The sequence below is a fragment of the Agelaius tricolor genome, unplaced genomic scaffold, assembly GCF_023055355.1.
Source record: "Agelaius tricolor isolate 1412-34295 unplaced genomic scaffold, bAgeTri1.0.p SCAF_18, whole genome shotgun sequence".
Taxonomy (NCBI): Eukaryota; Metazoa; Chordata; class Aves; order Passeriformes; family Icteridae; genus Agelaius; species Agelaius tricolor.
Genome location: NW_027269278.1, coordinates 16,356,745 through 16,370,995, shown reverse-complemented (window position 1 = coordinate 16,370,995; position 14,251 = coordinate 16,356,745). Strand labels below are relative to the sequence as shown.

The 14,251-nt window shown below is 41.2% G+C and overlaps 1 protein-coding gene across 10 annotated transcripts in view; it reads left to right on the top strand.

Moving 5' to 3' along the window:
- CPEB4 (cytoplasmic polyadenylation element binding protein 4) overlaps positions 1 to 14,251 on the top strand; it is a 38,191-nt gene that overhangs the window by 9,047 nt on the left and 14,893 nt on the right. For 8 of the 10 annotated variants that reach the window (XR_011681702.1, XM_071443572.1, XM_071443573.1 and 5 more), the window contains one exon: positions 2,515 to 2,596. Coding sequence is in view for 9 of the 10 variants with exons in the window: in XM_071443572.1 (XP_071299673.1) it covers positions 2,515 to 2,596 (82 nt within the window). In the remaining variant the exon portion in view is untranslated. Of the gene's footprint in view, positions 1 to 2,514; positions 2,597 to 3,061; positions 3,156 to 4,437; positions 6,646 to 14,251 lie in introns of those variants that run through there. The other 2 variants (XM_071443577.1, XM_071443576.1) reach the window with 2 other exon arrangements.

Genomic DNA, 14,251 nt, shown 5'->3' with positions numbered 1-14,251 from the left:
TTTGGCCACTCCCACTAACCTTCACCAGCCTTTATTTTTAATTTAGGTGCATAATAAATGGATACATTTCAGATGTGGTTCTGGTAAAATGTCTTGCCAGATAAGACTGATGAAATCTGTGCTGCTGTTTTCAAAGGAGTTTCACTATAAAAATTACTTTAATTTGTATAAAATTCTCAAAACTACCAATGGTGACTTTCTCTACTAATGTTCAACCTGTCAGTGCAAATAATCAACTAAATTAATGGATTTATTTTTTTTTTTAATAATAATAATAAGCACTGTGCAGAGCTGTGACCCAGCTGAGCTTGGCACCTTGGCTGGTTTTTATTTAGGCCTGACATCTTTTCACAGGGTGGATGCACAGGGTTCCTTATCCATCCCAAGTTTTGGCCATTCCTCCTTTTCCTGGGTGGGAAATATCACCAGTGAATCTGTTGTATCACCGTGCAGGGCTGTGTTTTAAAGTGTTTGCAGTGGGATTTGCAGCTTAAGGACCTCACCCTGAAAAAGGGACAGCTTGAAAAGGAAAAGAAATTCCTCAGCACCAAAAGCTTCCATTGGAGAATGCACTTCCTTGTGAGCCAACTAGTTCAATCCCATTTTTTCCCTTCAAATGTTTAAATTCTCTGTTCTCAATATTAAAAATGAGCCTTGCAGCAGCTCAGGCCAACATGACACAGATATTTTAGAGAGAAGAGAGTTGCTTCAGGCTCAGGTGCTCAGCTCAATACACTGGGAATTACGTGGCCTGGGTCGCTTCCTTTGTGTCTCTCACACAACTGAAATGTGAAGTGCCACAATTCCACAAAGATTTGGAATTACTGAGGTTCTGCACTTTGTGAAATTCGAGTTTTGTAGCTGTTCATGGGGTGGCCTTGAGGTTAACACAAGAATTCAGGAAGGAGAAGCTGCTGAGGGACATCAGGTTTGCAGTGAATGCTCCCACCTGTGTTTTAGGCTATTTTGGTCATTTTGTGAGGACTGCTGGAAATGCAGAGGTTGCCTTTTAATATCCATTCCTGAGTTACTCAGCTGTTGGATCCTGATGGATCCAAAACCTGAGGGCTTGTACTCACTCCTGCTAAGGGACTTGAATGTAACTAGAGTTTGAAATAGGTGAGAAATAGCAATGTTTAAACCAAACCAATACATTACATCTGCTAGGACAGGCAGAAAACTGTAGGAAATCTCTGAAAGAAAAGCACAAAATTGAAGGATTTGAATGCTCCTGATATTTTCTCTAAGGTGCCTCAATTATCTTGTAATAGAAATGACCACGGAAATCAATCCTGTGGGGAGACAGGGCAGTGCTGTGCTTTTTATAGCAAATTTGATATTTGCTAGACCTAATAAAGGAACTGGTTCCAAGCTCTGGCCTTTTTAATGCTATTTGAGACACAGCACATCCGGGTTGGAATACGTGGCGTGTTCTGTCTCAGTAATAAACTGTTCTGAAGAGAGGAAAAATACCAGGAAATTCGATTGAAAAATGGTATTTTTTAGTGATCAGAATGTAATTTACAACTTGGAAATGGATCAGGCGCTGGTGAGTTCCTGCTCTTGGAATAGTTTGAGGTATTTAAAGTCCAGAATGGGGGATCAGTGAAATCAGGAATGGCCCTTGCAACACGCAATCACTGCTGCTTCAGCACTGAAATAAAGCACTTTATAACTCACCACTGCCTTTAAAAAGATTCCAAGCTGGATCTGTGTGCTTTGGAGAAATTTCAGCTTCACAGCCAGTGTTAGGGACAAAAAACACACTCAGTGCTGGAATAACAAGGGTTGTGGAGAAGGAGTCAAGAGCAAAAATGCCCAAAATTTCTCTTTCTTGTTTGAACAGAGACTTCCCAATGCCTGAGCTCAGTTCAGAGAGGATTCCTTAGAACAGGAATGAAATAAAATCTTTAAAGCTGATGGTAGAGACAGAAAGAAATTAAAATCAGGGTGGATTAATGTCATTGTATAAATATCTATCCAATTCCAAATGTATAAATACACAGAAAGCGTGGATATGTGAATAATATTGGGAATTAGTGTGACTTTTGCCTCCCTTTTGGACCTTTTATGATCCTGTAAAGATTTCAGAGATTACAAGAAATTTCAGTTTTTCTGAATTTCCCAATTAAATTAAAGCAGTGCCAGGGTATTTTACATTGTGTTTTGCTTTTATCACATCAGATTTGTACTGTGTGGGATTTATTGTTTGGTTGGAAAGTCTGACCTGGGCATGTGCAAAATGATGGCTTTGGTTAATAGGAATGAGAAATAATTGGTGTTAGACTTCATTGGTTATGATTAGATTATTCTAGATCAGATTCATATTTAATAATACTGTAATTTTTAATATTCCTTTATCAGAGGAAATTTGTAATATTCCTCTATCCTTTGGTATATGGTTTTTGCTTAATTCTGCTGTGGTTATGTAGAAGAAAGTGGAAGTTTTTGTGTGGAAGTTTTTGTGTTTCAGGTGCTCAGTTTAACACTGGCTGTGTTTGTGTTTTCTTGCAGGATCGCACGAGGACTTTTGACATGCACTCACTGGAGAACTCCCTAATTGACATAATGAGGGCTGAAAATGATTCACTGAAAGGTAAATTTAGACAGAGACTATTTCCTGCAGCACATAACTGGGGAGAGGGGCTTACTGAAAATAAGAGACTGCAGTTGTGGGTAGGAAAAGTGAATTTCCCTTGTGCACCTGATGGGTTTTCTGGTTGTGTGAATGAAGCAGTTTCAGCACTCAGCTTGTCTGTGCTTGTCCAGAGCAGTGCAGAACACAACCACAGCCTGACCTTTTTGTTATTGGTCAGGGGTTTTGATCAACTTCAGGAACCTTGTGCAGCTCAGCAAGAAGTAATTTTTTGCCTAACAGGGTTTTCTTGATGAACTCATAGTTTTTTCTGTCTTGGGAAAGAATAAGGTTTATTCATGTCCTTTGAGAAAAACAGAGTATTTAGTCTTTTTTTACCTTCTTGGAACCATTGGGAAAGGAAAAGGGAGATTGAAATTATTTGGGATTTATCTCTTTTTTTTTCCCTTTTGTTTTTTGGCAAAGGTAGTCGTGCTTTGGAAATATGTCAGCTTACAAAGTATTCACAGTATTGTCTACACATAATTTGGTCTGAATAAAAACTGCTTATGGTCAACAATTCAGAGCTGTAGTTTCATGTCCTGTAGGATGAGTAATCCATTGCAGTTCAGTGGTTACATGTATGAGTGGAGTAGTCAAATTCTCACACACACTTCTTATCTAACCACTCACTTTTGTTACCAGTCATGAGACCACTAAAAAAAAACAAACCTGCACTTGTGGTTTCTGCAAGTAAATTCCTTTTGATATCAAGGCTTGTGGTGGTAATGAAATCTGACTTGTTTTAATAGTGATTCTTGCTCAGAAGACCAACCTTTGATAAACTGGCAAGAACTTGTGTTTGTTGCCTTCTCTGTGGTCTGGAAATGCAACTTGAGTTTCCCATCCCCAGAGCTGTGCAGAAATTCAGTGTGGGGAGAAACACCACAGAATATTTCCCTGTTGAAATGGCAGGGAGAGCCTGATGTGGATGAAAGTGATGCCAGATGAATTAAAACCCCAAAATTCCTTCCCTCTTTATGCACTGGGGACCAGGTTTTTATTAGTGACAAGTATTAACAGCTTTTATTTGATTTGTGTTCTGTCTGGCAACATCCTGCATCCCCAGAACTGCATGTAGAACCAAGTGTGAGGTGTTCTTCCTTCACTGAGCACCTGGGATTTGCCCCAAAACTTTCTATCCAGCTGCCAGGCACTCCCAAACCAGGTTACAGCTCTGAAATCTGGCCCAAGGTGACGTGGCCATGGGATAAATAAAATCTCCCTTTAAATCGGAATTTAACAATTCAGCTTCATATGTATTTATGGTCAGCTCCTAAGCAAGGGTACTTCTGAAAGCAGCTTGATGTTTAGTTGAAATGCTTTGGAAAGGTTCTTTGCAGTTGAAATATTTCTTTTTGAGTGCTTAGCATGTTTCAAGAGTGATGGAATAAGTATGTCAGCAAGGAATACAAATAGTTCTGACACACATTAATTCCTGCTTTAGCCTGAGTGTTAATCCCCTCTGCAAAGTCATCTGTGGCTTCTCCAAAGTTCTGTGTGCCTTGTCTCACCCTGCTTGAGGCACAGGGATAGAAGTCAGGTCCTGGGCTGGCTCAGATTCCTTGTGAATTATTCTGTTTCCCAGTTAACAGTTATATAACTGCACAGAAAAAAGCCTCAAAGCCCAGATGAGACATTTAAGTGACTCTCCATAAAATACTTTGTTGTGAAGCCTCATTTTTCAAGGATCTCCTCAGCAAGAACATGAACTTTGCTTCCAGAAAAGTGTGCAGTGCCTGAGTTTGGCTGTGCTGCTCTGGCACAGCACTCAGTGACTTAATTCCTGTCGGGTATTTAAGGAATGGATCCTTATTGAAGCCAGCATCCGCCGGGCCGTGCTAACTGCAGAGATCATCCCTGCCTAGGGTGGGGTCTGCAAGGAGAGGAAATACCTTCAGTTAAACCAACTGATACAGCTGGAAAAAAACTGTCAACTGCTGGGACAAAACATTCCTCATCAGGCCTGGAGTGGGGCTGCTGATCACGAGCCCTTTGTGTTTATTTTCCATCTGCTAGCACAGATCCTGTCTCATGTTTTCTCTTTTCTTGCCCCATCTTTATTTAAAACTCGGATATAGAAATCTTTAAATACGACAAATTATGGCTGTCAGCTCCAATCTTGTTTGCTGTTTCAACCACCTGCATTTAAATCAGCAGCAGCAGCTCCATAAGAAGTTTTTCAGTTTGCATTTTAAATGGGTTAATCAGTGCATGCAGTGCTTTGAACTAAAGTTGGATACTCTCAGAAAGGAAAAGCTTCTGGGTTTGAGACTTTAAAAATAGCCTGGGCAAGACAGTAATAAAACATACTGTGGAGAGCAGGCTCAGAATGGCATGGAAATAATTCAGATGATCTAATAGGTCTCATTGCTATCTTGTGAGAGGTTTAATCCTGCCTCAGCCTGAGTTCAGTGTGTAACACTAACAGCACCCCCTTCACATTGTCATGGACTGCCAGAGAAAGAGGAACTGTGTAAAATACCCCTTCAAAACAACTGGGAGAATGGGCATGGTAAGAGACACCAGTCCCAGTTTGGAACCTGCTGTCTCTGGGACATCATTTCCATCTTTAAATGACATGTTCAGAGCAGCAGGCTGGGAATTCTGCAATAAAATCAGAAGCAGGAATTCTTCCAAATGTAACAAAAATCCATCCATGGTGTGTTCTTTGTGACTGAGGTGATTAAGCTGTGCTAGCATTGGATTTCTTTAGGTCAGTAATTATTACATTCTTAGGTTGTCTTGATGTATGGAATAAATAATATTTTCTGCATGAGGTTAAAAGGTGAATCTTATAGTGATTTAGTACATTCAGCATGACCTTTTAATGCTTTGAGTAGGCATTTTACCATTCTCTCCCCTTCTTTTAAGGTATATTTTTATCCCTGCTCAAATCCTCTTCCTTTGCTGAGCAGCTGCCATTTCAATATGTTATTTTTATCCAGCCCAGTGAGTGTGCTGCATGCTGCACAGCCAATGTCAGCCTGCAGAAGCCTTTCCCTGGAGACTTCATTGCATCTTCTTTACAATGAACTCGGCCTCCCTGAGCTGAGCCTGGGATCCAGAGCCTGATTTTTGAATCTGGGTCTTCCAGATGGCAATTTGAGCTTTACTGTAATAGTAGTAGATTGACTAAATATTTCCTTGTTAAGTGACACTGAAATGTCTTTAAATGCTTTATGACTGGTTTGCTAGTGAAATATCCAATATTTCAGTTCACATTATCAGGTTATTGCCTGGAAATGATGCAAGGTGGGAGGGATGGAAGCAGCAGGCCAGGACATCTGCTTCCAGCACTGCAAAGCCCTCCTGTAAAATCTGGGTGTGAACAGCTCAGTGTCTGCAGGAATCCTGTGGCTGTGACACAGCCTGAAAAACTGAACACACTTCTGCACAAAAGGAAAGGGTTAGGAGTGCTGTAAGGTTGAACAGCAGCCCTAAATTTTAATTTTGAAAAGGCAGAATGCTGCAAAGTTGCACCATTCAGGGTTTCTCTGAGCAAGCAGAGAGACCAAGCTGTATTTTTAAATCATCAGCCCCATAATATTAACCTGAAAAATCGTGGCAAAATTGAAGAAAATATGTAAACCTTATAAAATGTTCTTTGAGGAAAGGGATCCAAATAGTTTTGAGAGCTTTTTTGAATATTGGATAAGAATTTGAACTGGTTGGGTTTTTTTCAAGCTGTATGGATTATGCAGCATATTTATAATAATGGAGTAGAATGGGACATTTGGGTTTCTGTGTGATCCAGAATATTAATGAGAAACTGCTGAGAGTCAGTCCCAGTTGTCTTTAGGGAAGTTTAGGGTCCTTTATATATGCACAGGACAAACTCTGACCTCTTTTAAAATGTAAAATAATAGATTGGGAGGTTTTTTACAGCTGCTGTGGTGGTTGCACCTCAGACTTTGGGGTTGATCTCCTTGGCCAGAACCTAAGGGTTGCTCATTTGCAATTTTTTCATGTATCCAGCTTCAAATAAAATGAACAAACCTTTCCTTTCAGGCTGTTCAGGTTTGCCTTCATTTTCTTTGGAAATGGATGAGTTGATGAGTTACTGTGGGAATGTTTCATTCTCAGGATCTTCCTGGATTTTACCTCTTATGCCAGGAAGGGCTAATGGCATTTGCAGGCCTGAGTGCCTCTTAATTAAGAGGAAAATTAATTGTTTTACTACATCAAAATATTGCTGAACTGGGTCTAAGAGCACCAAACTCCAGCCCATGCTGAAGGAGCTGGGATGGGGGAAATTTTGTGGGAATTTTATTTGAAATCAGCTGTTCCCATTCCTGTTGCAATCCACTGATTTCAGGTGGATTAAGGTAGAAGTATTAAAACTTTTGCTATTCTACATTCTAAAATATTAACAAGCAAGGGCCCACTTTCTTTCCAAATGCATCTAATATTCAAAATTTGGGGGCAATATTCAATATTTTTATTTTTTAATTAAGTGGAGTGTTTGTTGAATTTTCCCTGCCTTTCCAATATGTGGGATTTATCACTGCTTTTGTTTAGAAACAGCCAACAATCTTGTAAGAGAATGAAATCACCTGGGCAACAAGGAAGGGACTAAAATCTTCTGTTAAGAAACACTGAGATCAGATTCACAGATTGGATTTGAACCTGCCACAGAAGTAATGGATACAAACCATACATAATGTATGATTTTACACTCATTACTTCCTAAACTTCCCATTATTTAAATGGACATTTGGGTTTGAGGCTTCAACAAAATTGTTCAGAAGAGATGCTGGATTTGGTGAGGATTAGAAAGGTAAAAGTGGATTGGGAAGAAGAAAATCATGTCTGAAACTTGCAAAAAAAAGAGGAAAAAAGGGGAATTGTTCTTAGGTAGTACACAGGTAGGAAAGATCTCCAGTGAGGAGAGACTCCAGGAGCTGGGCCTGCTCAGTCTGGAGAAGACTGAGGGGATCCCATTAATCCCATAAATATCTCCAGGGGTGTCAGGGGATGGGGCCAGACAAGAATTCCTGAGCAGCTGAACCTTTCTGATAATAGCTGTCTGTTACAGAAATGCTGGTTTTGACAAGGCACATATCAAACAATCATCAAACAACTCTGGTTTTACTTCAACCCTGCAGGATTTCTAGGTGGGAAATGTTGATTTATGCTCTGTCCAAAATGGAGCCATTTAGCACTGAGCCACAGGGTATTGATGGAACCACCCTTTGAGACCAGGAAATTCCTTTTTCAGCCACCTCAGAGCAGTACAAAAATCCCAGGGTTTTCTGATCTTAATCCAATTTGGGCATCAGATTCCTGTGCAATTCACTGGAGCAGACCTGTGTTTTTGTGTCCAGTCATTTCTCCCAGACCCCTTGCCTTGCTGTCCCATCTCCAGAGCCTGCTGGAAAATGAAATGCCTCTCATACTTCTCAGACAAGATATTTCCTTGGAATGTATGTGCTGTAAATGATGTGGCAGTCAGAGCTCTTTAAAACACAGCAAAACATTGAAATAGTGCTGAATATTTTCATGTCTACCTCGGTGATTTGATCTTCACAAGTGGCACAGCCAACAAAATCGTTCTGAATGCCGTGACAGCAGCCTTGCTAATCTGATTAAAACCTTTCTAAGGTTTTCTTGCTTTCTTTTTTATATTTGTGGCCTCGTGAAATTAATTCCATCCCCCCCTTTTTTTTTTTTAGAAGTGTGTTCAATCTTCTGCTTTGTTTAATGTCACTGTCCACCAAGTAGGTTTTGGTTTGGGTTTGGTGTTTTTTGGTTTTTTTTTTTTTTTCTTTTCTGAATTCTTGCTTTGATAATCTCTGACCATTCTGGATCATCTTCAAAGCTGCCTTTAATTTGGAGCTGTATTTCATGAGTGGTGTCTGTTCCTTGTTTTAGAAGACACTGAACTCTCCTGCCTCCCTGCCCAAACTACCTGGCTTTTTGCTTTTTGCTCACTTTGTTCACTTCTTGCCTTGATGTTGAATCGTTTGAGTCTTTTGTTAGCCACGTTTTTGCATGATCTCTGCTGTCATGTTTGTGAGCCTTGAAATGGCATGAAAGAAGCAGGAAGAAAAGCCTGAAGTGCTTTTCTTAAAACTGGAGTTAAAGAAGAAGTGGGTGTAATGAGAAAGGGGATGAGTTTTGAGCAAAAATAAGGAGGTGAGTGCTGAGGTGTGAGTGTAAAAGGGAAAAATTTGGCCCTAAGAAAGTCATAACTTCTTTTGTCATGGGCAGTCATTGCCAAGAGTGACTAAAATCTGAGTTTTGCATCCATTATTTAAGATACTTCAAGAAAGAATCATGATGCATATCGAATTTTTTTATCGAGTACCCCCTTATTTTAATCCAGCATTAGCTAGAATGATAACAACTCTTGCTGAGGTGACTTTGAAAACACATTTTAGAGTGGATTTATCCATCCTTGGCTCAATGCTTGGTGTGTTGGAGTGCAGATTGGTCAGCTGGGAGGAGGGCAGGTTCTTTGCACTGCAGTGTTGATGGCTGGGCTGTCAGGTGAGAGCAGCAGTGGCAGTGCTGCCTCCACACAGGCACGTGTCAAATGAGGTGCAGGGAGTGCTATTTCAGCTCTGCTCAGAAATCCCATTAGCAGGAATCCCAGCTCAGCACTCACATTGGGTGTGAGGAAAGGATAAATGTTGTGCATGGAATGTGGGGATACTTGTATAAATATGTACTTACAGAAATATGTACTTAAAGAAATCCTGCTGGTGCCTGGTTCTGTGCAGCACTTTTGAATCCAGGCAGGGGAAATGGGGATTCTTTTAAAATAATGTTTTCATTTTCTCTTCCCATTTGGATTGGGTGTGGGGAAGTGTGTAGTACAGTTTTGTCAGATGTTACTGGAAAATGAATGTCCTACCTGTGCTCTTCACTGGAAAAATGGGGAAATGTTCCAGTGCAGAGACTTGAGTGTGCTTCATCACAGAACCATGGAATGGGTTGGGAAGGACCTTAAAGCCCATCCAGTGCCACCCCTGCCAGGGCAGGGACACCTCCCACTGTCCCAGGCTGCTCCAATTCCCATCCAGGACTGCTCTGGGCCCCTGTGCCAGGGCCTGCCCACCCTCACAGGGAGGAATTCACTCCCAGTATCCCATCCATCCCTGCCTCTGGCAGTGGGAAAGCATCCCCCTTGTCCTGGAGCTCCATCCCTTGGGAATTGTCCCTCTCCTTGTTTCTTGTTGGCTCCTTCAGGCACAGTTAGGTCACCCCAAATCCTTCTTTTCTCCAGGCTGAACAATCCCACTTTCCTCAGCCTTTCCTCATGGGTTGCTGTTGACTTGCTTGTGTTCCTGTTCCCTTCTTGTTTGGGAGTGAATCAAGAGGATGGTTAAAAAAGGAACCAAGGCCTCGTGTTGCATTCCAGGCTGTCTTGTGATCATTCCTTCCACAGACAAAAATAAGTTGCTTTGAACCTATTCTTGTACTTAAGGAACTGCAGGTTTAGATCTTGCAGTGTAAATCCAGTTCTTGCAAATCACAGGCAGGTGATGCAGGAAAAAGGCTGGACAGAATTCCTGGTGCAGGAATTGCTGATGGGGTGGACAGATAGCAGAGCTCCTGGGGGAAATGCTGCCTATAGAGAGGCCAGGAGCACAGTGACAAACCATGACAGCAGAGATTTGGGAAGGTTTTACACCTTCTCAGAAGTTGTTCAATAAATTCTCTGCTAGGTTCAATAAATTGTTCTTGTCACTTACAAGATAAATTTTATCTAGCAATTTTTAGCATATGACATCCTTTGCTCCTGTCAGAAATGCTGTCATTAATGAAGTTACCACGTTTGAAGTAGTTTTGTGGCTGAGAAGCTGATTCCTGTAATGCTTTTCCTTCTCCCAGCTGCAAACTCTGCCTTTCATTCCTTATTTTTCAAGTGAATACAGTAATAATTGAAGTGTTCAAAAGATAAATGCTGCCAATTATTCCATATCATAAACTAGAAGATGTATTGAGGCAAAAGATGGGATGTTTTTATAACTTGGTGTCTATTCTCCAGCAGTCATACATGAATATAAAATAAAGCTCAGTGCCATGAGCAGCAGGGTGCCTGCTCTCCTGAAATACACTATAATTCCAACTAATATCCAGTCTCCAGCTGCTGGTTGTGCTCCATGATTTGCTCCTCTGCTTTTGGTTTCTTATCTCACACTCTATAGGGGATCCTGGAGTAGAGTTGTAATCAAATACATACAATATTTAAAGCTCCCCCCTTCAATTGATTTGCAGTATCCCACTGGAATATAATTGGAATTAAGGAACAAATATTGATCCCTAGTAGACAAAGCTGGAGCTGTCTAGGATTTGTAGCAGGTTGGTTTAGGAGATTTCTCTGTGTTCTGCTGTTTTATAGCAAAGAAGGTTCAAAGTTACCTTTAAAGCTTCTGTAGTTTGGAGATGAGGAAGACTGAATTGGGTTTGTCACATTTCAGGGGTAGTTAAGTGGTGGTGGAAATGGAGGAAAATCCTGTCTGGAGGTGCCTTCAGTGCAGGGCCCTGTTGGTGTGACAGAGCAGTGACACTGGGGCTGGGTTTAAAGCCCTCACACAAACTGAACACTCAGGGTTTCCAGAGTTCCTCTTTTTTACCCCATTTCACCTTCAGGCTTGAACTGTGGAGTGCCCATCCCTGGAGGGGTCCAAGGAAGGCCTGGGCCTGGCACTCAGTGCTCTGGGCTGGGTGACAAAACTGGCATCAGTCACAGCTTGGAGGCCTTTTCCAACCCAAATGATTCTGGGATTCAGTAATTCTGCAAGCATGTCCAGGGCTTTCTGGCGCAGTTGCCCAAGCCAGGAGTTACTGGAGCAGGATGTTCCCTCCTGTCCCTGCCATCTGGGAATCAGGGGATCCCAGGGGCTGGAAGGGATCATCCCCTGCCCAGGCAGGCTCACCTGGAGCAGGTGGCACAGGGACACATCCAGGTGGCTTTGGAAAGGCTCAGAGAGGGACAAGAATGTGGAGGCTTCTTCCCAAGGGTAATTCTGTCCTGGCTGTGACTGCCCCATCTCTCAGTGGGGCAGATTTTCTTCAGGCAGATGAAAGCCTTAAAAACCTTGCAGCTCATTGCACAAGCCTTGGAAACAGCCACTTTCCTTTCAGTGTTCTCAGCCTCTCTCCAGCCCTGCTTATTTGATGTAGAAAGTTGTCAACACTCCCTGTTTGCAGCTATTATGCTGAGAATCTGCTTCCTGCCACTCACTCAGGTTCTACCTTTCTACCGTGTGAACCCAATTAATTCAACATAATCACAGGTAAAACAGTGTTATTTACCAAAGGATTTTGCAGGATGATTCTCCACAGGGTTTTTGAAGGAAAGAAACCTGTTTGCTTTTTGTCTCTCAGTTGTTTTGTGACAGTGACCTGGAATTGAAAATTAAAGATTCTAGTCAGACCTGTACTTGAGTGCTATGGAATAACAGAAACTTCATTTTGTTCCTGTTCTTGACAGAAGGAATGGTAAATACTTGTCTTCAGGCATCTGGCTTTACTTGAAATAAAGCATAATATTTGCATCTACAATAGTACTCCTGTTTTTCAGCATTTGTTTGGACATTTTGGACATAAGGTAGAGCTGTATTTAACAACATGTTTTTTTAAAACCTCTTTTTACATTGTGTTTCTTTAAAAGTAAATTAAGAGGAAAAGTACAAGTTTTGGCAACTCTGCTGCTTAATTTTGCAGACTTAGTAATTCCAAAGGTGCTAATCCTTGGTTTTACTGTGCAGCCAAATTTAGGCTTCTTTGCTGGTTTCATGCTGACTTTGACATTGCTGAAAGTGTGTCAAATATACATTCTTCAGATGTACACACAGAGCTGCTTCATTTTTGTAGGACTGTTTTAAGATTAATAAAATATTATTGCAAGAGTTTTCACTCTTTGAAGTTTGGTAGCGTTTGAAATCCACAAAACAGGGAATCTCTCATATTCCCTTTTAGTGGCTTGGTTTAGAAAAGCATTTTTAGGACAGGGATCTCATCTGACAGTGTCAGAAATGGCTGGGACTGTAAAATGCAAAGTTCTGACATGGAATACCTTGACTGTCAGTGCAGATTCGTTAGCATTTTGTTCAGTTTATTCTGTATTGAGAGAATTTCTCCTGGATCAGGTGTCCTGGGCTGGTGCCATGGAGGGGCTGCTGTCCCACAGTCAGCATGCAGTGATTCCACATTGTGTGCTTGGAATAATTTGCCTGGAATGAGATTAAGAGCCTGAAGCGGGCAATGCTTCTGCACACGTGCAAATGTCTCAGTTAACACTCCTGGAAGTGCTGTCTGATCCTTTTGTGGTTTAGAACTGAAATCAAGGAATGTGTAAAAAAGAGAACCTTTTTTTGCCTGCCTCAGAACCTCAGAGTCACAGAGTGCTTTGGGTTGGAAGGGACTTTAAAGGTAATTTAGTTTCATCCCCCTGCCATGGCAGGGACACCTTCCACTGTCCCAGGGTGCTCCAATGCTGTCCAGCCTGGCCTTGGACACTTCCAGGGATGGGGCAGCCTCAGCTTCTCTGTGCCAGGGCCTCCCCACCTTCACAGAAGATGAAATTCTTCCCAAAATTTAATCTAAACCTTCCCTCTTTCAGTTTGAGGCCATTCCCCCTTGTCCCATCACTCCAGCTGAGGACAAACACAACTTTTCATGACATTATCTGCTTTCAAGCTGAAAATGTCATCTAAGAATTAAATTGTAAGGGTCTATTCAATGGAAAGAAATATTTCTGTGTGTAATACATGCAGGTAGATGAGATTTTCTATGTTCTGATTTAACAAGTGTATCTAGCTCTCTGCAAAATCCCTGCTTGGGTCTCTGATAGAGCTTATTTAACCAAATATGCATTAAATGGAGATGTTCTTTAGAATTTTCTGAACTTGTCTTCCCTTGGTTTGCTTAAGGAGATGTTTAATTTGTTCCCTGGTGAAACAGGGCTTGAGGTGACCTTACAGAACCTCTTGTGAAATGTCCTCTTACCTGTGGCAAACATGTGATCCATGTGAAATGTGTTGTGAAATACAAAGTGATGATAAAATCTCATTCTGGAGTGAGAACCAGCCCTGCCTGCTCTCAGAGAGTACTGGGGGGGAAAAGGTACTAAAATATTGGAGTTCATGTTTGTAATGGCCTCGTGCACAGAGTTGGCAATCTTGATAGAATTGCAAAGTACAGTTGAATGTAAAACAAATGTAGGAAAAAAGCTCTGCTGGTATAATGGCTAAAGCAGATTGTGCTGCAGTTATTTTTCTAGAATTTAAAAGTAAAATTCAGGCAAGTCAAAATGTTTTCTCTGGTAGATTCAAGGATATCCAGCTCACTTTTAGAAATAATCCTGTGGAGCTTTGATATTTCTGTTTCTCTAAGTTATGTCCTAAGGGAAAAAAAAGCCTGGCCCCAAATCACCTTTCCAGTTTCAGTGAAAGCCTGAAACTCTCTGATATTGGTCATATTTACTTTCCAACATAAACAACTGCTCACCAATGGTAGTAACAATAGAGAAAACCTTATTATACCCCTTAAAAAAAAAAAAGAAAAGAAAATCTGGCATCTGGCACTTCTCTCCATTTATGTAATATTTAACAAACAGCTGCTAATGGTATAAATACAAAATACAAAATACACCTGGAACCA